This window comes from Triplophysa dalaica, chromosome 17 (assembly GCF_015846415.1).
Source record: "Triplophysa dalaica isolate WHDGS20190420 chromosome 17, ASM1584641v1, whole genome shotgun sequence".
NCBI lineage: Eukaryota > Metazoa > Chordata > Actinopteri > Cypriniformes > Nemacheilidae > Triplophysa > Triplophysa dalaica.
Genome location: NC_079558.1, coordinates 21,067,650 through 21,089,637, shown reverse-complemented (window position 1 = coordinate 21,089,637; position 21,988 = coordinate 21,067,650). Strand labels below are relative to the sequence as shown.

Sequence of the window (21,988 nt, the reverse complement as noted above, 5' to 3'; positions counted from 1 at the left end):
AACGCTGACCGACACTTTTTTTGCAGGATATCTTAATAGCACTTCCAATAAATTAACATATTATATTAATGGAGCGATTGCCTCCGAGGAAACGTTCGTGACCAGGTTAGGATCATAAATTACTTGAGCTAAATTATATATATGTGACCCTGGACCACAGTCTTGAGTAGCACGGGAACAAAAATACATTGAATGGATCAAAATTATCAATTTTTCTTTTATGCCCCAAATCATTAGGATATTAAGTAAAGATCATGTTCTATGAAGATATTTTGGTAATTTCCTAACCTACATATATATCATAAGTTATAAGCTATACCAATGACTTGATTTAGACAACTACACGGCTATTTACTCAATGTTTTTATTTTTGTTCCCTCAGATTTAGGTCGATTTTCGAAAAGTTTTTTTCCAGGGTAATATATTTATATTTAGATGTATGTAAAAGTATATGTACATAGATTTTTTTATTCTGCTATATTGTTGAATTCCTATTAAAAACGTTATGAAATGTTCTTTAGAAACAGATATTCCATTTAGAAAATGTAGGCCTATACATGTGTAGAAATATACTTTGCAGTGTGCATTTGCTTTGTTTTGCATTACTTGCTATTGTTATTAATTGGAGGATGGTTTAATTGATAGAAACATAAATGTTTAAAGCATTTTATTGGTAAAAAATGTCCATTTATGCGTTCTTCTGAATTTGTTTTGTCTTTTACACTCTAAACACTGACGTGTACACAGCATAAACTGTCCTTAACTGATATCATTGTCTCTTTTTTACTTATTTATTTACTCAACCAAATTCTGTCAACTTTACACTTTCACACCTGCATGAAAAACGAACAACCGACCCCTTAACTTGCATTGGCTTTGAATGGGTACCGCCATTGTTCAGTTACCAACATTCTTCAAAATATCTTCTGTTGTGTTCTGCAGGAAAATGAAAGTCATACAAATGAAATTAAAACCGATAACTGAGTTTTCATTTTGGAAAGACCTCGCCCTTAAACTAGGGATGAATCGATTACCCGACTGCCGATTCCAAATCGATTATAATATGTGACGATTAACCAGTTGATGTTATTTGAGTCGCAATACATGTTTTGAACAGCAGAGGCAGCTGTGTTTACTGCAAACTTGGAAAAAATGGATATGTTGATATGTCTTAAATGTAGAAAATATCCAAGAAAAGCACAGATAAAGTCTTTAATAGTATTATTATTATTTTATTTTATTTGGAATTGGTTTTAAAATTTCAGTTAAGTTTTGTTATTTGACATAAATATAGTTCACCTTATAAAGAAATGTGCAGCATTTTAGAAATAATAAAAGGGCGGTTGCTCATTTCTAATTTATGTCAACTCAATTTTGTAAAAGTAAATGGTAAATGAAACGTATAGTGAGCTAAGTGACATACACTCCATACAAAACCAACAAAAAATTACGGCTAACCAATTTTTACACCAGAAAACTTTTAGTTTGTTTAGATATTTTAACCGAGCAAGCAGATAAAACTAAACTGTGATGTGGGTACAGAGAGTAGATGTCCTTTAACCGTTTCATCTTCCTCCGAGAAGGAGGAGTCTTTGTGTTATTGATTCAAAGAGAGGAAGAAGAATCCCACAGGCACTAAAAGGAACAGGCAATGATTAATGTCCCTCTCGGAAAGAAGAAATTATATGGAATAAATTAAACTACTGCAGCAGCAAATTGAAAAATAAGGACGCAAATGAGGTTTGAATACTTAATATCTTATGAAGAGAAATAGTCAATGGAGCACAAAAACGTTGAGGGATTGGCAAAGAAATGTGATATTAGCACTAAGGACCCGGTTTGTTTGTCCTGTCAGAATTCACCTGTCACAGCGTGCCGAAATAAATCAACATTTTTAAATAGAAGAACAAGATGCTTGATGTATTATTTGTTGTTGATAAGATATGATTTAAATCAAACCGTGCGGTATTTGATAAAAAATCTGTCTCAGACACATGCATGAAAAAGCTTTTCATTCTTTTCATCAAAATACGATTCAAACTATGTCAAAACAAGTTTACATTCAACAAAGAATGAAAATGTTGGTTTGCCAATTATCTTCTATGTTAGTGTTTTAGCCCAATATGTGACCATTTGATCGTTTATTTAACATTTCTGAATTTAAGATGGACCGACATCCCTCATCAATCTTGAGAACTTTTAGATCGCCTGTCCTCGTGCATGTGCGGCGTTCATAACAAATGATTTCCAATGCAAATGATTTATACAACACCACAACAACTTATAACAAATGATTCATATTTTATCGACGCTTTTGTCTTTCCCGAAAAAGGTCAGACTGTTAAAATAGGCCTCCGATGCATCACGCGTTGTCATCGCGCCACTGCTTTAGCTCTCGAGGTGCCATCAATTAGATACTGCTGATGACATATGTATCCCACAATGCACCTGTGACGATGGTTTCAGGAGCAGCACTACTCCAGCGAGGCGTACGGCCGTAAATGAAGTGTTTTAGACGTTGGGGGGAGTGTTTGGTTGGAGGATGCTGGATAGCCACACCCCCATTACCTGAGACGGATGTTTGGGGAGGGATGTTAAAACACTGATCGGCCGAATGTGCAACTTTAATTACTCTCATTCTGAACTGGAGCATTTACAGCTGCGTGCGCACACATCGTCTTACCAAATGAACCCTTTCAAAGTTAACCTAGTTCCATTTATGATAGAATGTTTAGATAAAGCATGTTTGTGTTGCCTACAACGATTTAAAATATATCTTTATTATTTGCATAATGGTAAAACATATATATATTTGAATCAAATTTAATTTAAATTAATTGAATTGAATACATTTTTTTGTTTATTTTTTTGTAAGATTTATATTTTGTTGCGGTTAAAAGTAATACCACACAACACAATGACTTTGCGAGACATGATGTGTATAACTTTTAAGAGGTTCCACCCCAAATTGCTTGTGTTCTCTAAACTCTCATTAAATACTGTTTATGGTCATAAAAACCTCTGAACCAAAGAGCAAAAACAAACACGTAACATTTTATCTCCTCGTAATGGTTTGTTATGAGGTCATTTTAATATGTATAAAATCTTTTCAAATGACTGTAACTTTCATTTGTTCAAAGGTTTTAAACATTTTATTCCTATGAATGTCCCACCACACAACCTCAAATGAATGACTCACTTCTGTTGATGGACAATATTTCACCGTTTACCTGTAACTCTTCTATTGGACTGAGGTGTGTTAATCTCGTAGTAAAAGTTGATTAGAAAGCATCTGACTAAGTACTCTGTATTTTACGAGCCAGCTGACTATTGCATAAAAAAAGTCTTCTTTAAAATCTTCAGTGTCGAAAAGTGAAGCAGATTCATAACTCTAAGATCTGTTGTGATAGCAGCTGGGTTTGTCTGGAAAGTTCTGTGAATCCAAGAATTGTTTTCTTAACTTTATGCATTTATTATTAAACTATGCTATTCAAAAGTTGAGGGTCACTTTCCTGTTTTATTTATTACCTTTTACAAAAATAGTAAACTCATCAACTATGAAATTAAAAGAAATGTAACTTAAAAAAAGTTTGGAAATCTATAATAAATGAACATTTCACATTAAATTTTTTAAGGAAAAATATTTTCTTAGGCTACTTTAAGGACTCAACTTGCTATTTAAACAGTATTAAATGAATTCTATTCTGAGCTTTTTTTGGCAGTTTTTCATTTTTCAGTCAAAGCATTTTAAAAGCTTTTTTTTTAATGAAATAATGACTTTATATGTCACAATTATATGTTTATCTACACAACTATTTTTTGATTTTGAAGGATACATCTTTAGATCATAAGGTTTGGTTTTTATTGCAATGCCAAAAGAAACCTGAACTTAAACTTAAACTTAAACTTAAACTTAAACTTAAACTTAAACTTAAACTTAAACTTAAACTTAAACTTAAACAGTTGTTTATTTGAGCTTTTTATCTTGTTGTGTAGAGATATCGCAGAATTGTCTCTCTCTGTCTCTCTCTCTCTCTCTCTCTCTCCCACACACACACACGATTGGAGTGTTGTTGTAGGTGAACATGTACAGTGCCTGAATTGGTCCACATGTCAGTTTTGGCCCATTGGTCTTCTGAGGTGATGGAAAAATGTCAAAAACACACGTAGCAATTTGCTCCCTGCACAAAATAATCATGTTTTACTCCGGGAACAAGGATTGAGGATATTAAAACGGATGCAAGGACAATGTTTTAAAAACAACATTTCCAAGTGAAAGGAGTGAATGACAACAGCATGTTTATTTGTGTCTCATTCACCGGCTTTCTTTCTCTCACTGGCAGTTTTTCCCTCTCAAAACCCATAAAAACAAACATAGAACATATAGAGAAAGCAAAAATCACTTCAAAGATATCACTGCTTTACCACGTGTGTAAAATAACGGTACTGCTTGGTATTAGTAAGAGAGCATGTCAGGTATTTTGTGCATGGATGTGTAATTTTGCAGGCAGGGGGAGTTTGTAAAGTAGAGCGGTGCATTAAGCGTTTTTCTCTTTTAGGTGGATTCATTCATCAGTGTCACACACACACAGGCTTTATAAATTTAAATGCACTCAAGCATGCTGTTGTCTCCAACCTCCTGTGGCACTCAATAGGACGATGTGTGTGTATATTAGCCATGGAAATTCCTGCTGCAATGTTTTCCAGCATTGTCCAGTCAGACAAAAATAACAAAGACAATGTGTTTGTGAAAGTAATATTTTTGTTTGTATGTTTTCTATAACATTTTCATGTTGAACAGTCTGAGATTGTGTGATCCGATTACACAGTTGCTAATTTTCTGAAGCAGTGATTTATGCCTCATTCACATACAGTCTGAAATAATAATGTGAATTCTGTCCTTCTATATACAATCTATGGTTGATATGTGTGGTATACAGTATTTTTAAAATATATTTGGACTGTGTATTCTTATCTAATGTCATGTTTGGGCAGATTGACACATGACCATAACCTTACCACAACAAATGTAATAAGATCAAAAAGAGCTTTATTGCCAAGTGTTGACAGAAAGAATGACAAGATAATGACATTATAAGTAAATAAAAATACACAATAGGACATGGTTCTATAAATTCAGTTTTGTGACAACTTGCCCCGGTGTATTTTCTACTGTATGTCAGAAACATTGTACCTGTTTTTCTCCACAATTAGGATTCGGTAATGGCTTCTGGGTAAATGACTCTCAGTAAATGAGTCCAGCACAAACATGTCAATACAACAGGGCACACACTTTCATTGACTTACCTACTATCTATACCTATTATCTTCTAATGTTGTTTGCATTTAGCTTTATTATTACAATACTTGAAGGCTGTGATTTTAAACTGAAATAAATGAAATAGTCACGATTTCATTACAAACAAAACAATATATTATTATTATTATTATATATACTTAATATTATGAAATAATTACTATATATATTATTATTATACTAAATATAATAAAAAAGATAGTTAGCTTCTAAATTAAAAATTTCCTATTTAAATAAAAAAAGAGTATGTAAAGTGGTTTGTAGAGTTTAGTCTTGGGTTAAGCTTAGTATTTCAACAATAATATTTAATTTCAACTTTGGACGCTTTATGTTCGCAGAGAAAGAGAAACATATGTGACCTTTATGAAAAATGTGTGTACTTGTTATTGTAGTATACTCAAGTTCATTAGGAAAAGTTTGAGTACATTTTCTATCTTAAGTCTATTTAATAAGTACTAGTGTACTTGTAAGGGTACTACACTGAACTAATTTGGCCCAATTCATTGTGTATGAAAGTATAATTTATGTGAACAGTAAATGTTTAATGTTACAGTGACTTTGAGGGCACAATTAAGTATAAAAGTAGACTGAAAGTATACTTTCCAATTTTAAAGTTGAAAAAAAAGTTCTTATAGCACACTTGAATAAACTTAATTTTCTTGATGGGTTTACTCTGTGAGGACACTTATTTGTTATCAAAGATGTGCTTGTAGGCCTGTCATAAAATCCCTTGAGTCATAACCAATAATTAATATTCAGCTCATATTGGCCAGTGGCTCTTGTAGTGTAGATGTATAGAGAGTGTGCAGTGAGCAGTCTGCATTCATAAATCACGTCTCAGGCACAGGGACACATCATTGACTCTCATGTCTGTGTTAAATGTACTGCTTATAACTCTTGTGTTGTGTAACGGATGATACAGTGAGGTACAGGACGGATGTCCACCCTATGAACACCAGGAGGATATGAATCAATAAATCTCACAACGCTGGAACTCAATGAGATAAATCTGACCTGCTGTTCTGGTCACTTCTACACTGATGAAAAAGATATTTCATTTGACATCTGCTCATTTATTATTTATTACCCAACATGTTGAAGCAGAGCAAAACAAATAACTGTGTTTGTGCATATAGTATTTGTAAATATATAGTATGTGTTTATTTAAAGATTTTTTAAGTTTGCATCTGCGCAGTAACATTTTTCTCTGTTTCAGAATGCATTGTATTATTAAATGTAAAATGGTTAAAATGTACTTAATGAAATGTTCCAGACATGTCAAACATACAGTATGTGATTGTTTAAATTGTTCCAATTATTGTGTGTGAATTGTACACCTCCCAACTTCTGGCTAATGAGAGCTGGATTTTAAAAACCTTCATTATAAAGACAGAAAGGATGACAGCTTACATGTTTCAGTAAGATATTCAGATCTGTCAGGACTTGCTGCTGGCTCACAGCATAATTACAACCAGTTTCACATTTATTTTTTCTAAAGAGAACAATTACATCAGTCAGAAACATGCAAATGCTCCTGTACAGATAGAGGATCATCTGAAACATGTTCTTCCGTGAGCAGGTCATTAACAGAATCAGAACAGGTTTTATTTGTCAAGTGTGCACACACACAAGGAATGTGTTGCGGTTACAGGAGCTCTAAGCAGAATGACTTGAATAAAAAAAAAAATTTAGATATGCAATGCAATTTTATGCTTGGCAACCACCATGCATGTGAAAACTATGGTGTGTTTTAAGAAACACTGTTCTGCTCTTTGTTTACATCAGTAAACTATAATAGGTCTTTAATAAAGGTAATGCAGCAGCAAACCAGATTTGAAATGTGTGCTACGATCAGCCTGTCCAACACTGTCATCTAGTGGACTTTCACTACCATCACAGATACATTTACTCAACGTTACAGTACAGCTCACCGGAAGAAAAAAATCTGTCATCATTTATATCCTCTCATGTGTTTGTAAACCTGTATGTGAATCTTTCTTCGGTGGAACACAAAAGAGGATATTTTGAGAAATGGGGTTCAGTTTTGCTTGATTATTAACATTCTTCAAAATATCTTTTTGATTTTTGAAGAGAAAAGAGTTTTGTAATCACTTGAGTAAAGGAAATATAAAATAGTTGTATTTTTGTGTGATCTCTCTTTTTTAAACATCAGCACGCTATCATGTTTTCGATAGGCCTACAAGCGCAAGCACTATCCCATCCTGAGTAGGCTACCATGTCCCACAATGTAATGTGCTAAAGGTTACTTTTCTGTCTTTGTATGATCTGGTATGAGTATACCCTATTTATGTCACATACTCTGGTCCTGTGAGGCACAACATTTAGTTTTCCTGTATGTATTCAATGACAGTAAAGCTCATGGACATAAACTTGGACTGCCACACTTTTAAACAAACTCATAACTATGTTTATTTTATGAATGATCATTTAATGGCGACGATGACAACAAATATCGAAAATTCTTATTGTTGCAAAGTATAGGCTTTGAGAAGAAGGGCTTTGGATAATATGAAGGTTTTAAATCTTTGTGGATCATAAAATTAAAGAAATAAAAGAATTCTCAGACATGAAAATAAATGGTGGAGAAAAGTTGAAAGGATTTTTACTGTCATTCAGCTGTCATTGTAACATCATTGAGGTATTTGAGATCTTCTCTCAGTGTGTAGTGTCGGGTCAGCAGAAGATCGCAGTGAATGCACTAAAGATCAGATCTTCTCTTTTCCCCTTCAGATCCATCAGCTTCTGTGAAGTGTTTACTGAAGAACCGTCACTGTGACACCTCACTGAGAAAGAGCCGCTTTACAGATCACAGGCGTGAATCTGAAGTATCAATTCCTGAGTAATGTTCTGTGATTGGATGATAAATCTGTATTATGATCCGTGGCTTAATTTCACAAGCATCGCAATATCCTTCACTATGTCTTCAAAAGGACAGCGAAGATCATACCTGCAATACAGAATTCAGTGCGACATATTGTTTTTGGCTTTCTTGATATACGTAATTCTGATGGGTCTATAATAGCATTCAAACAAATATTTTTTACTTAAATGTTCATTAAAATGGTTGGCAAATGGCTTAAAGCAGGTTTTTTTGCACAAGACATTCAAAAACAAAAAGCAAATGTGATTTTAAATTAAAGGTAAAAAGGGAATTGTGAATTTTGATACCGTCTGTAAGGAACTCCGTCTGCTCCGATGAGGAACTTCTCAAAGTTCCATCGGATGTCGTTCACTTTAATGGGAGACCAGTGTAGTTTCTTGATGTCTCCAACGACAGGGTTTACAAATGGAAGAGATTCCTGAAAGAACAACGTGTTAAACAAGAACTGATTTCAAATGAATCGACATGATCTGTTCCACAGGACGGAGACAGCGCAGGACTACGGGATAAGACAAATCACCCCTCCTTTTACTCTGCTCACTTCACTGCACAACGTCAAAAACTTGATTCCATTAGAAATTTAAGTGAATTTCTAGAAACCCACCGAGAACATGTCAAAGTCATCATTTACATCCAAAATCAATATCAAGAAATACGTTTCATTATATTTTGCTTAAAGGGATAGTTCATCCAATAATGTAAAATCTGTCATCATTTACTCAGCCTCAGGTGGTTTTAATGTATACATTTCTTTGTTCCAATGAGCACACAGAAAGATATTTGGAAGAATGTTAACAATTTTCAGTTCTGTGACATCATCCATTATCATAGTAGGAAAAAATATTGTGTTTTTTGTTCTGTTGAACACATAATGAGATATTTTGAAGAATTTAGGAAAACAAAGAGTTCTCGTGCACCTTAGTCAATGATCATCCGGAACTGAAAATGACTAACATTCTTCCATGTGTGAACTATCCCTTTAAATGAAATGAAGTCTTGGTTTGTATTGTAACATTATTTGATAAATATTTGAATTACCTTCAGGAAGGCATACAGAGGATTCTCATCATCACCGTTCACCTCAATCTTACTGAAGATGGGGAACTGGGGTGTGTATCCTCCTCCCGGCCTCACGCATTTCAGAATATTAAGAGTTTCCTGATTCTCTTCTGAAGGAGAGGAAACCCAAATTATTGTCAGGGTTTAAACAAAGTAATTTGCACTTAAAAATGAGGGTCAAAATGTTTGAATGAACAGACTTATTTGCTTTTCAGCAAAAAAATGTTTATGGTAAATAATAGTGAAAGCAAAACAATTAATGTAAAAGTAAAATGAATTCCAACCCTTATGAAAACTTTCCCAACCTGAGACAGCAGTTTATTCTGTCTCTATTTAATAAATACACAACAATCACAGTTTGAACGAAGTCATAATGTTATTTTAGATATTTGATGTAACTGCCAGTACTGTCTGTTGTATTCTTGTGTGGAAAGCACTCAAAAAAGTTTTTCATTGAACAGTACACCTAATAAACAATAGATGACTTTGACGTTACATAAGACCACAGGTGTTACCAGGTGACTGTAGTCCAAACTGATTGCTGGGGAACCCGAGAATGATGAAGTTCTGATCTCCATACATCTTCATGAGTGCATTCATCTTGTGATACTGTTCAAAAAGCACATTCAGAGGAATTAACAAAATATCAAATCAAAATGTATTTATATAGCACAATAAAAACAGGAGCAGTTGACCCCTGTGATGTTCAATATCATACAAAAAGTAGCATAAAAAGTAAATATTTGATCCAAAAAAATCAAACATTAATAAATAATGATGCCTCAAAAACTTTAGAAACAGTTATATGCCTGTAAGACAAGATATGTTATAACTTAGATTTATTCAGATGAAATTTATATTGAGGGAAACCGGAAGATTATTTCACAGTTTTGGCCCAACAACTGAAAAAACCTGGATCTCGGGACCATCAACAATCTTTGTTAATATACATATATAATTATAATATATTATAATATATGTTACAAACAAAGTATTCCTTGTATTCTCATTATTTAAGTCTTAAAGACACATTACATGTTTCAAACTTAACAGTATTTTCTGTTGTGACCTAAAAGCCATTAAAGACTAAATATATATCATCACATCTAGATTCTTGTGTGTGGCAGTAAGGCGTTCCACAACTTCATTATATCAAACTTTTTTTTTATTATATGTTTGAGATTTTAGATGACATTAAAATAAAGTCACAGGGTTCACACACACTTATACCTGTTCAATGGTGGACCCTCAGAAGGTCGCTACGTTCACAATGAGAAGAACTTTTCCTTTGAACATGTTGAGTGGAACAGCCTTCTTCTCCAGGTTCTCCACAGTGAAGTCATAAACTGAATTTGCTGTCATATTTGCTGTAATATGTAGTATCAGAGTGATCAATCTGTGCTAACCTGTGCCTCTCGGCTGCGTTTCATTCAGTGTTCTGTACCTCTTGGCTCAGCAGTGGTTCTGCATGGATGAATCTATTGTTCTACACCCCAGTGAATTGAGCTGTGCGTTTGTTAGGTTTGCAATGCAATGTGACCTTTCTCTTCTTTAACAGAAAGGTAATAGTATTGCTGGTCAACAGAATCCTTAGAGCGGACACTTATACATCTATTAATAATAAATTAATAAAATAAATTCATTATTTATCTGTACTTTGGGTTTGTACTTCGCTTTTGTGTGTCTATCAATATTACATGTGCATTCAGTCATTCCTCGTAATTAGAAACTTTGACAGATAGACAAAATGTGTATAAATATCTGAAATGAGGATGATATGTTTTTGCTCTACATTGTACCAACAAACAACAAACTATCTATGATATTAATAATGTTCAAATTTGTGCGTTACCCCCTGACGTTTACATGGGTTAAACTTTTAAGTGTGTTTATTTATCGGTACCGATTCAATCTGTAAAGTAACAGTTTGCTGTAACGCTGGCGCACCCCATCCTCCAGGTCGCTAGATGGCAGCAGAGCGCCACGCCTCATAGTCAATCCAGTTTAGCACTCGCCGAAGCAGAACCCGGATGTGCCGGTGGTCAGCTGTTTGTTAAGAATGACTAATAATGAAGAAAATATCAGCATGGAGCAAGATCCTGATGATCGCTTGCCGTTCAATAGGTATATTTATGCTTCCTTAAGAGAGACTCATTAAACGGAGAGCCAGATATTTGTGCACGTATTTAAAAACAAACGTGCATCATCACATCACTCCTACAGCTTGCAGTCAGTGTATGAAACTGTGTTGATGTGCTTACAAGAGAACAAGCTGATTTGTATGCATGCTTTAATGTTCCTCATGTGTAAAATAATCTTTACACCGTATCACAGTGCAAATGAGGGGTTTGGTTCCAAAATGAGTTAACAAAAAGCATGTTTTTTTATTGTGCATTAAAATGAATCTCAATCAAACTGCAGTTGATTTGTTTTGATTTAACTCAATTTGACATAGTTACTAAAAATACAGCTAAATAACACAATAAAGCGTAATTAAAACATGGCAACAAAAAAAAGAACTTGATTTTTGAGTTATCTCATCTTGGAACCAAAATCTTCAAATGCTGTACAATATAACAGTAACTGTAATAACTGTCATGAATAAAAACGGTCAGTCAAAACAGATTACAGTTCGGTGTCAGCGTCTAATATAAGTGTTACAATACAAATTTTAGCCTAAACAAATTCTATTTAAGTTTGCATTTTGGCATGATGATCCACTGCACATTAGTATTGCCAAAGCACATTCAAGTAATGGAAATATTCAAAGAAGTGCTTCCACAGATGTATGTGCTATGTAGTGCACACGTAAATATACTGCACATGAAATAGTATGTTTTAGAAATATATAAACATAGAAATAAAATACTAGTGATAAGTGATGTAATATTTCCTAGATATATTGGGAACATCAATTTTTGGACATAGGTCCAAGGCATGCTTATAATGTATTTAATAGACAATTATTTGAATATCTGTGTATTTTGTGAAATCTGTTAGAAAGAACAAGTAGTGCAAATTAATACGTTTTTTTTGTAAATCAAAGTTATGTAAATTAAAATAAACATATGATATTTACTACAAATATATATGTCATATACTGTATCAAACAGATGAAATAGTAGAAAATAGAAAAAAAAATCAGTGAAAACAGATTTACCATAAATACACATTTAAATAAGAGAAGTGACATAATATTAGCTAGATGTGCTGGAAACATCGATTCAGGGCAAATGTCTGTGGTATGCACCTTTTTTTTGTTGAAAAAACGTTATCTCAAAATCTTGAGTTTTATGTGCAGCTCGGTCTCAGTTTCGTTTTGATCACATCATGGACAAAACCTTTCTTCCTATGGCATCCATTTTTTCCTGTGTCTGGTCTTCTCTATATTCTTTGTTTAAAAAAAATGTCCATTTGTGAGCTACACTACTGTTGTGTTGTCAGATTGCTGATTCATGTGTGTAATGTATTGTGTGTTATGACAGTTGTCAGCTGCTGGATTTGCCCTGGGAGGATGTTTTAGTTACACACGTCATCTGCTACCTGCCGCTGCGTCACCTGGTCAGCCTGCAGCGCGTCAGCAAGAGTTTTCGCTCACTCGTTCAGGTGTACTTGGCCAACTGCCGCACATTCGACCCTGCACAGGTGAGACGCTTTTCACACCCGCAGCGATCAGTCTTATGATATTTCTTAGATTCCACACTGACTGGTGTATATGATAATATCAGATGTGGATATAAAAGATTTTGATGTCACTATATTTACCCTTCTTGCATTACTCAGACCGGACCTCACATTCCCAAAGAAGCGTTCTGCTCCATGCTTCACAACAATCAAGTTCTCCATCACCTCTGCATCCACAACTGCTCTGATTGGATCACAGACAAAGAGCTGTTGCCTGTGATTGGTCAGAACCAGCACCTGCTGCGCGTGGACATGCGGAGCTGCGTTCACTTGAGCCGTCACTCTCTGGTAGCCGTGTCTCTCAGCTGTCTTCGTCTGCAACACCTGAATCTCGCTCACTGCGAGTGGGTGGACGTCCTGGCGCTCCGGAGCCTGGCGGATCACTGCTCGACCTGCGCTCGCTGGACCTGACCGCCTGCAGACAGCTGAAGGACGACGCCGTGTGTTACGTGGCCGGGAAGTGCCCGGCGCTTCGTTCGCTCTCGGTGGCCGTTAATGCGAATATAACAGACATATCCGTGGAGGAAGTGGCCAAACGCTGCAGAGATCTGGAGATGCTGGACCTCACTGGCTGCTTACGAGTACGAAATGAATCTATAAGGTGTGTTGTGTGATTTTTAAGTGCCCACAAAATTTCTATTGAAACTAAACTGAAAAAGTATTTGTTCCGGAACAGACAAGATCACATAAATGAGTCGTTTTATAGTTGTGAATGGTTGTGTGTTGACGCACTCATCTGTGTTTTGCTAAAACTTAGTTTACATTTGTTTTGATCTTCAGTGTCTTGACTATTTTTGGATGAGACATTGTGGTTTGTTTGCAGGACGCTGGCAGAGTACTGTCCCAAACTTAAAAGTCTTAAAGTCAACCACTGTCACAACGTAACAGAGTCCAGTCTTGGTGTCCTGCGCCGACATGATGTGGATATTGATGTGGAACCTCCGCTGCAGAGAGCGCTAGTGCTGCTGCAAGATGTCGTAGGATTCGCTCCGTTTATTAACCTGCAGATTTAACAACAAGTGAGTTACTTGTTTAGAACTAACATCAACACAAACTCAAATCTCAACTTGTGTCATTTCACAATTTGTGTTTCTAGTGTATTGTGTGTATGGTACAATATTGCAGATGAATGTCAAATAATTTGCTTTTCAGATGACGTTCCCTAAACAATAAGCCTATAGCCAAACTATGAAATTTTAAATCAAAATATGTGTCAATTTCAGATGAGCATTCGAGAGGATTTTATACAATTTATTGAATGCCGTCAATGGAAATTTGTGTGCATGTCTTGATTGAATGTTTGTTATGTTTTGTAGGAATTTTCTCTGAAAAACCGAAACGCACATTTTTACACAGATGCAATCTCACTGGACATGAAATCGACAAGCGCTTGTGTGATTAGGTGTATTTTAGCAGTCAGGCTGTATTAGATCTGATCCCAAACTTTATTTATGAAATTCTCCAGGAATACGGAGGAACATTTGGGAAATCCATCTTATTTATTGATGCAGCTTTCCTTGTTTTTATGCAGATACCAAATGCTGTATAATTTTGCACTCGTGAAATACTGAAATACTTGCACTTTTTCAAAACATCTTTTGGACCGCCAGCATCCCCCAGCATTATTAAACCACAGGATTTCCTTTCTGTTTAATATCACTTATGAAAAAAATAGAAAGGCAGCACTTTCAAGAATGAATCCTGGAACAATCGAGTTATGTTTTACAGAATGCACACAGTGTTGTTTTTAGTTCCATTTATTTCATAATGGAAAGAATAACATTTCCAAAACAATTCAGACTTTTATTACATTTGATTTATAGACACGAATGGAAAGCAATTATGACAACTTCAGTTTGATATTTCAGACTACTAAAATTCACTCTTGTGTTTGTGTGGAAAATATAACATTGTTTTTATTACACATGAGGATGGAATTTGCATGTTTAAATAGGACAAATCATACAAATTATACTTGTATATTTGATCCTCTAACACACACACACAGAAATGTTAACTGTCAAACTCTATTTTTTTCTGCTGGTTTTGCTCCACATGTCGTGTTGGTTTTATTTCATTATGATCAAAAATGAATATGATTCTTCATAAACTGAGGCGAGTTCAGTTTTTAAGGTTTATCAGTGCGCTTATTTCAAATGCTGGGGGTCTTTTTAGGACCACTATATTATACAATGTTGTTTTATTCTGAGTATTTCAATAACTATAAAGACAGCAGGGCAGTTGTTTTGTTTTCATTTGTATTTTTTATTTTGGGCAAAATTTCTCGTTTTACAGTGTCACAAGTATTATTTGCACATGCGCTTTGCTTTAATGTTTACTGCTTTTGTATAGTTGTGTAAGCACTTGTTGCAAACGGCCGATTGTAAATTATTAAGTGCATAATTAATGCAAAGTGCAGATAAAGTATAAAGTTTTATGTAAAACGACAAATGTTTGTTATTTCTTGTGGGTGACATGACATTTAAACATGGAGATTTGACTGACACTAATTTACCACCAGAGTGCACTGTAGCATATGATGTCAACAAAAGAAGTTTGTCACTTGATGTAAACACAAAGAAATCTTACTTATGATCCATGACATGACATGTTTGTGTCACAGCATAAGTGTTGAATGCTCCACATTAACAAAGGAAAGGTGGCGCCCAAATGACCAGAATTTCAGAAGTATTAGTCATTAAACGTATACAGGTGTAATACAGTTTTCATGTGCAAAATAAAGAAATATGGAAAGAAAGTGTCAATATGGGCAAGGAAGAGTCTGAAGTATTAACTTAGCTTAGGTTTAACATGTGAATATGAACGTTCATGTGTGCCACTTTCATACATTCTTAACAAATCTAGTCAAAGAGTAATTATTCAAATGCCCAAACACACAGCATAGCTCCTGGCAAAGCAACTGTATTGTGCCAACATTTCTGTATATGCATATTTATGTCTGTGCGCGTGCGTGAGAGTGATGCACGAGACAGACGTGTGAAAACACATTCTGTCGTTTCTCCTGAGAGAGAGAGAGAGAGAGAGAGAGAGAGAGAGAGAGAAAAGAAACTTGTTTTGCAGTTCTTTAGATCATTATTATTAACAGTAGAGAAAAATCTCATTAATGTTCATTTTAACGGGATCATTATATTTTAAAGTCTTGCTGAGCCTCAACCTGAAAAACTCGTCACACCTGTCAGTGATTTCAGTAAGAGCGCGCGCACTAGCATGCGTGCGTCCGTATGGAATAGAGTATGCATCGACGTCACTTTACCACGTATACACCACGTGAGCACGCCGGTTGTAGAGTTGTAGAGAAGTTGTAGAGAAATCGTGAGGATCCCCGTCGAGTCTAGATGCTTGTAATTTCAGCAAATAATTGCGTGTTTTAGTCCCGGTTTTATTTATTTCTCCTCAGCCAATTGGCTGTGTGTTTTGCCACCCAGGAGAGCGTGTACCAGGGCGTGTCCCTACATGCTCACGTGGGAATGTGACGTCGATGCATACCCTCTCTACTAACGCCCTGCATACTGCGTACTACATTTAGAAACAGAGCAAGTGTGCAGAATGGATATTAGTGTGCAGAATAGATATTGGTGTCTCGAAATGGGCGGGACATAACGGCCCGTAAGGTATGGAACAAACATCTTTTTAGTATGCTTGTTTGTTTGTTTGCAGAAGCTTCCAGAACACAGACAAAAAGGTCCAAGAATGATTGTAATAATAATCTATATGAAAATACACAACAGTCAATGAAATATTTAGGCAATACAGAAGATGAGATAAGTACATTACACACAAATGTGACATGTTACAAGGTGCAAAAGTTGTGTTATAGCCATAGAGAAAAAGCAATATAGAAACAAGTTAACATTAAATGATAGAAAATCTTCAAATATATAAAACAATAAGATGTGCAACATTGCGTAATTGTCAATGTCTCCGAATTCACAGATGGGTCAATTGATGTACAATCATGATATCAGAAAGTCCCAATGAAGGTTTTTGTTGAGCCACTAAACGACACCTGAATGTAAACAAACATTCTGTCTAATATAAAACAGCAACAGTTTTGGCCACTGCGCACGCGGCACGACTTTAGGAGCAGTGCGGTAGCGCGTCATTTAGGACACGCCCCGTGCGTTACCGGCGGGGCGGGTGAGAGTGAGCGAGTGTCGGTGCGCTGGTGCACGCTGATGTGCGACTCTATTAGTTACAAACACACTCCGTACTGTCCGTTCCTTCTTCCCCTAAAACACGAATGCAGGGCAGTGGCGTGTATCAGCCCCCTTCAGACGCACACACTGGACTCCCCACACAGACCCGTTTAGAGTCCTCGGATGATAGAGATGAAGAGGATGATGATGATGATGATGCGGTGCGCGCGCGGACTGCAGTAACAGCAGCAGGGACAGACCGCATTCCAGTATCCATCTCTCCACCTGAGACTCCGGTGAGACTCACTGTGTATCTTTCGTGTTTGCTGGATTATTTATAGATCGAGTATCCCATGTGATGGTGATGCTTGCTGCATTCAGAAGCGTTTTCAGCAGACTGTCATGTTAAAATTCATGCTGGATTAGTGTTGATTTCTTCATGAGATGTGGCCTGAGATTGCATGTGCTAGACACTTGGCCTTTATGGCATAAATGAGAGATTAATTTGCCTCTATTGTGAAGCAGTGGGTTTGTATGTTTGTGTCAGAAAATAATGCTGGAAGTTTTTCATGAGATCGTGGGAATCAACCAGTTGATCATTCTAGGACATTGAGGTCATAACTCAGAGATGTGTGCATGCGGACTGATGCCGTATTGTGTTTAAATCCACTCTTATGTTGTATTATTTGATTTGTCTGTTACATGTTTTGCGGATGTTTGATGTGTTTTGCATGGCCATAAAAAGTCCTGCAGGTGTTTGGATGAAAACCTCTGCAAGTTGTCGTAACATCAGCTGCAGGTGCGACATTATACCGAATCGAGTCTTTGAAATTCCAGTTTGTCCCCTGAGTTGAGGTAGACGACAAGATGCAGAATGGGGAAAATTATTATGTAAAGAAATTCAGATAATGCTGGAAGAGTGGATTTGAGAAATATATTTCTAGCTGAAGAAGTACTCGAAAAGCTCCCCAAAGTCTCCAAAATGGAGGCAAACGTCATGAAACAGTTGAAGGCTTGTCTTGCAATCTAATATGTTTTATCCCTATTTTGTTGAAAAACCTGTTGTGTGCTTCAATTAAATTCCTTCTACTGTTATTTCAATTCAACGTCGTTATGGGGTGTGAACGGTTTTCATTCAAATCCCAACCCGAGATTGGTAAAGAATCAACAGATGATTGACAGATCATTCCTGGAATGTGTAATAATGTGTTAAAGCTGCGAAACTCTGTTAGGTCTGATTTCCTTCTGGTTCAGTGACTCTGCGTTGATTCGACCCCGTTGTCTGTCCGCTGGTGGCAGGCAGAACAGATGTTGTCCTCAGAAAGACATTTGAGTCCTTAAGGATGATGAATGACAGAGGCTGAGAGAGAGCTGCAGGTTTCATCGCTGCGGGTTAAGAACGGCGCGACCTTTAGCGTGTGAGAGCGAGCCAGAAGGGATGAAACACAGAACCTGTGCAAAATGACAGACGGAGGCTTTAAACGGAGGAATAAGAGAGCGATGAAACGGAGCAAGCGAAGAGTTGTGTGTTGTCTGTCTGAGGGCCAGCGATGATGTTTTGTCTTCATTAGCTGATGTTGCCTAGAGGTATCAGACAGCCTGACGAGACTGAGATGTTATCCCGGTACAAACATCACTCTCTGTCTTAATCTCAACACTTTGTGTTCTGCGTGACCTCTCGAGGCTGAGATTCCTGTCATGTTTTGCTCTTTATCGTTTCATGATGATCAGACTTTGTGCTGCTGGCACCATAAAGGTTGTTTGTGTATGCATGCACATGCTGGTATGTAGACAACTCATATTTTGTTTTCTCTATACAGAAAGGTGACATTCAGGTTTTAGACTTTACAGGTTGTAAATGTACTTTCATTTCAGGGATTCAGAGCACATATTTACATATATATTATTTCTTATTTGCTAAGAGACATTATCTGTCCTTGTCTCTCACTCTCTCTGTCTCTCTCATCAGTATGTTGTCCTGCCTGTGGTCCTCTCACGTAATTCGCTTTGTATCAGGCCTGAGAACATGAGCCTTCATGAAAACCTCTTTCATCTTTCCGCCTGCTGCCCACACGCGCCACTTTCTTCTCTTTCTCCTTCACACTTTCAACAACCTTTCGTACGTTTTCTTTCACACGCTCCCGTCTTGCTCCCACTCGCTCCATCTGTCTTCAGATGAAACGAAATGGTCGTATTGGAAGTGTAATTTTGCTCTGAACAGCGTTCGGTATGTGACATGTTCTTGCATTAAACCCATGTTTAGGCGTCCTGATAGAGGTGTGCCGGATGAGAGCAGGGTGCTGTTCCACAAAAAGTTTCTGTTTTTACCGTTCCAAAGGTGTGAGCTGTTTTGTGCAGGAATCAATCAGGTTCTGTGCTATATTTTCTTTATGCTTAGTTAGTTGTTTGCTCATCTGCATTTCATTTATTTATGTATATGTATGCATGTATGGATAAATGCATGTCAGTTAAATTACTGGAAATGCATTTTAAAGACTAGATTTGTGTAAAACTAGAAAAAAAATCACCCCTTTAAAGAAGTTTTTAAGTCATTAGGTCCCCATCAGCTGACTTGCTGTCTAATACATTACAATTTATTTTAAGTTTGCTCAATTTGATCTTTAGTTAACTCACATTTTTCATTTACTATGCACACTGAGTTCACTGTGTACTTTTTATTGTCGTTTTGCATGCTTAAGTTTATGTTCAGTCAAGCTAAAATGTTCCTGTAGAAATTATCACTATAATAATTGATACAACACATCACTTTTGGTTATTTCCTTGATTCATTTTCTTAAGTGTTGAACTCGACTCCATTACTCACGTCACGTCATGTAGAAATGAGTTCAGTATATACTCCTGCTATTTATTACAAAGTGTGTATTTTTCATTTAGATTGTCTGTCATGCAGTGTGACCCACTGTTTACTTATGTGTGTAATCCTTAATGTAAATAATGACTTTAAAAGCATGTGTGTAATAGCTTTCGCGTGATTGTCCTGTGTTGCAGCACCCAGTTAAGTGGATAATTGTGTTATTTTGGGAAGTGGACATCATGAGGACTGAATTACAGTATTACTTTTGTCCGAATGCAGATTTCATGCGTTCATGAGGTTTAATGTGACAGGTTGAGGGCCGAGGTGCTGTTTGAAGGTTGTTTAATGTGCTGATGAATCAAGTTTTGGAATGAGATCAAATCTCATTTGGATTGAGATTGAGCGACTCTCACAAACTTGTCCGGCCACTTGATTTTATTGTAAAATATGTTTTCATCGGGTAAGTTTTCACCAAAGTCAACAAGAGAATTGCTTTGTGGACACTCTTGTGTGCTTTGAGTCATTGACATTGTATTAAATTCACCCAACCGGATATTCAATAAATTAAATACCTTTTGTGTTTCACGCATAAAAGACGACTTCAGAACGACACAAAGCGTCGATGAGTAAATCGTTATGTTTTGGGTGACCTGATTCATTACTACTCGTACTGTAGAAATATGCTTTATTTTCTTCAAGGAAAATATGATTTCTTATTTTGGTAGGAACCTCAGGTTAGGAATAGAGACAAGGGTGGATCGGGCGTGTTTGCTCCTGGACGGTCTCAGATTAGCCGTGTTAATGGAAGAGCTTGGCTCAGACCTGCAGGTGTGTCTGTGTATCACAGACGGAGGATATAAATCCTATTAAGTAGAGAAGGAGAAAGTAGGTCTTTAGCAACTGTGGCGAGAGAGCTTGTCTCAACCTAATACGACATTGGACCACATCAGCGCATGCTATTTTTGGCTCTGTATTTCTAATCTTTGCCTCACAAACACATACACGGACTCTTACATGACTGCATATTTTATGACAGACGTTATTAAAATCAATATGAAATGTCACTCACAACCGGTTTTGCTTCTGTAATCTGACATTATGAGTCAAACAGGATAGTCAGGTTTAAAAAAATGAAACTGGAATTTTTACATTGGGACCGGGCTGGATTGTGAGAATTGGGCATTACGTAGCATATTGGATGTGGGTTGTTAGAAAGAGGTTTTCAGGGGATGAAAAGTAATTGATATACTGCACATGATGTCATTAGATAAAAGTTGTTTCACAAGTTATTAAATTGTTTAGTATTAGATTTGAAATGAATGGGATAGTTCAAACCCCCCAAAAAATGCTGTCATCATTTATTCGCCTTTATGTGTAAACCTTTATGTGTCTCTTTCTTCAGTGTAACACAAAGGAAGATAGTTTGTGAAATGTCTCGGTGGTTTTGTGTACATAATGAAAGTCAGTGGGGTTCAATGTTGGTTGATTATCAACATTCTTCAAAATATCTTCTTTTGTGTCCTGCAGAAGAAAGAAAGTCACACAGATTTGAAATGACGAGGTTGGGGAATGAACTGTGAACCATCACTTTAAGAATGTGTCTTTGATTGTATTATTTTTAAAGGTGAATTCCAAACTCTCTTTTTGTTTCTCTCTGTGTGATTGTACAGTTCTTCTTATTCCTGTTATGTAGAAATAATATGTAGTTTTGTATTTCTGTATTAATGTAATAATTAATGCAAAATATTGCTGATATACTGATCCGAACAATCACATGTGGTCCTTAAGGGTCCAGTATAATATTTAGCGGCATGTAGTGGTGAGGTTGCGAATTGCAACCAATGGCTCACTCCACCGCTCAACCCTCCCTTTTGAAGCACTGCGGTGGCTGACACCGCACTAAGATGTCGTCACGTTTTCTCTTCTTTGCCGAAGGAGATAACGTATTTATGAAATGCATTCTATTGAGCAGTTTGTCCGTTTAGGGCCACTATAAAAAACAACATTGAGAATTCCATGTAAGGGGACCCGTGACATATGTAGATAGAAATACC

At 36.3% G+C, this 21,988-nt stretch overlaps 3 protein-coding genes across 4 annotated transcripts in view; 2 read left to right on the top strand and 1 right to left on the bottom strand.

The window, feature by feature from the left end:
• Positions 1-8,177: 8,177 nt before the first annotated feature.
• Positions 8,178-10,640, bottom strand: gpx9 (glutathione peroxidase 9). The gene is made up of 5 exons (XM_056771011.1): positions 10,509-10,640; positions 9,794-9,887; positions 9,258-9,388; positions 8,507-8,637; positions 8,178-8,285 (listed from the first exon to the last, which is right to left on the bottom strand). The coding sequence occupies exons 1-5, from the start codon at positions 10,638-10,640 to the stop codon at positions 8,210-8,212; spliced, it is 564 nt and encodes a 187-aa protein (XP_056626989.1). The 3' UTR covers positions 8,178-8,209.
• A 656-nt stretch (positions 10,641-11,296) lies between these two features.
• On the top strand, positions 11,297-15,651 carry fbxl15 (F-box and leucine-rich repeat protein 15). The gene is given in 5 exon segments (XM_056770999.1): positions 11,297-11,402; positions 12,764-12,923; positions 13,062-13,347; positions 13,350-13,563; positions 13,786-15,651. Coding segments are annotated over 5 exon segments (915 nt in total). The 5' UTR covers positions 11,297-11,337; the 3' UTR covers positions 13,976-15,651.
• A 609-nt stretch (positions 15,652-16,260) lies between these two features.
• Positions 16,261-21,988, top strand: part of LOC130438783 (uncharacterized) — a 63,614-nt gene continuing 57,886 nt past the window's right edge. For both annotated transcript variants that reach the window (XM_056770951.1, XM_056770950.1), the window contains exon 1: positions 16,261-17,415. The gene's annotated coding sequence lies outside the window, so the exon portion shown is untranslated. The remainder of the gene's footprint in view (positions 17,416-21,988) is intronic.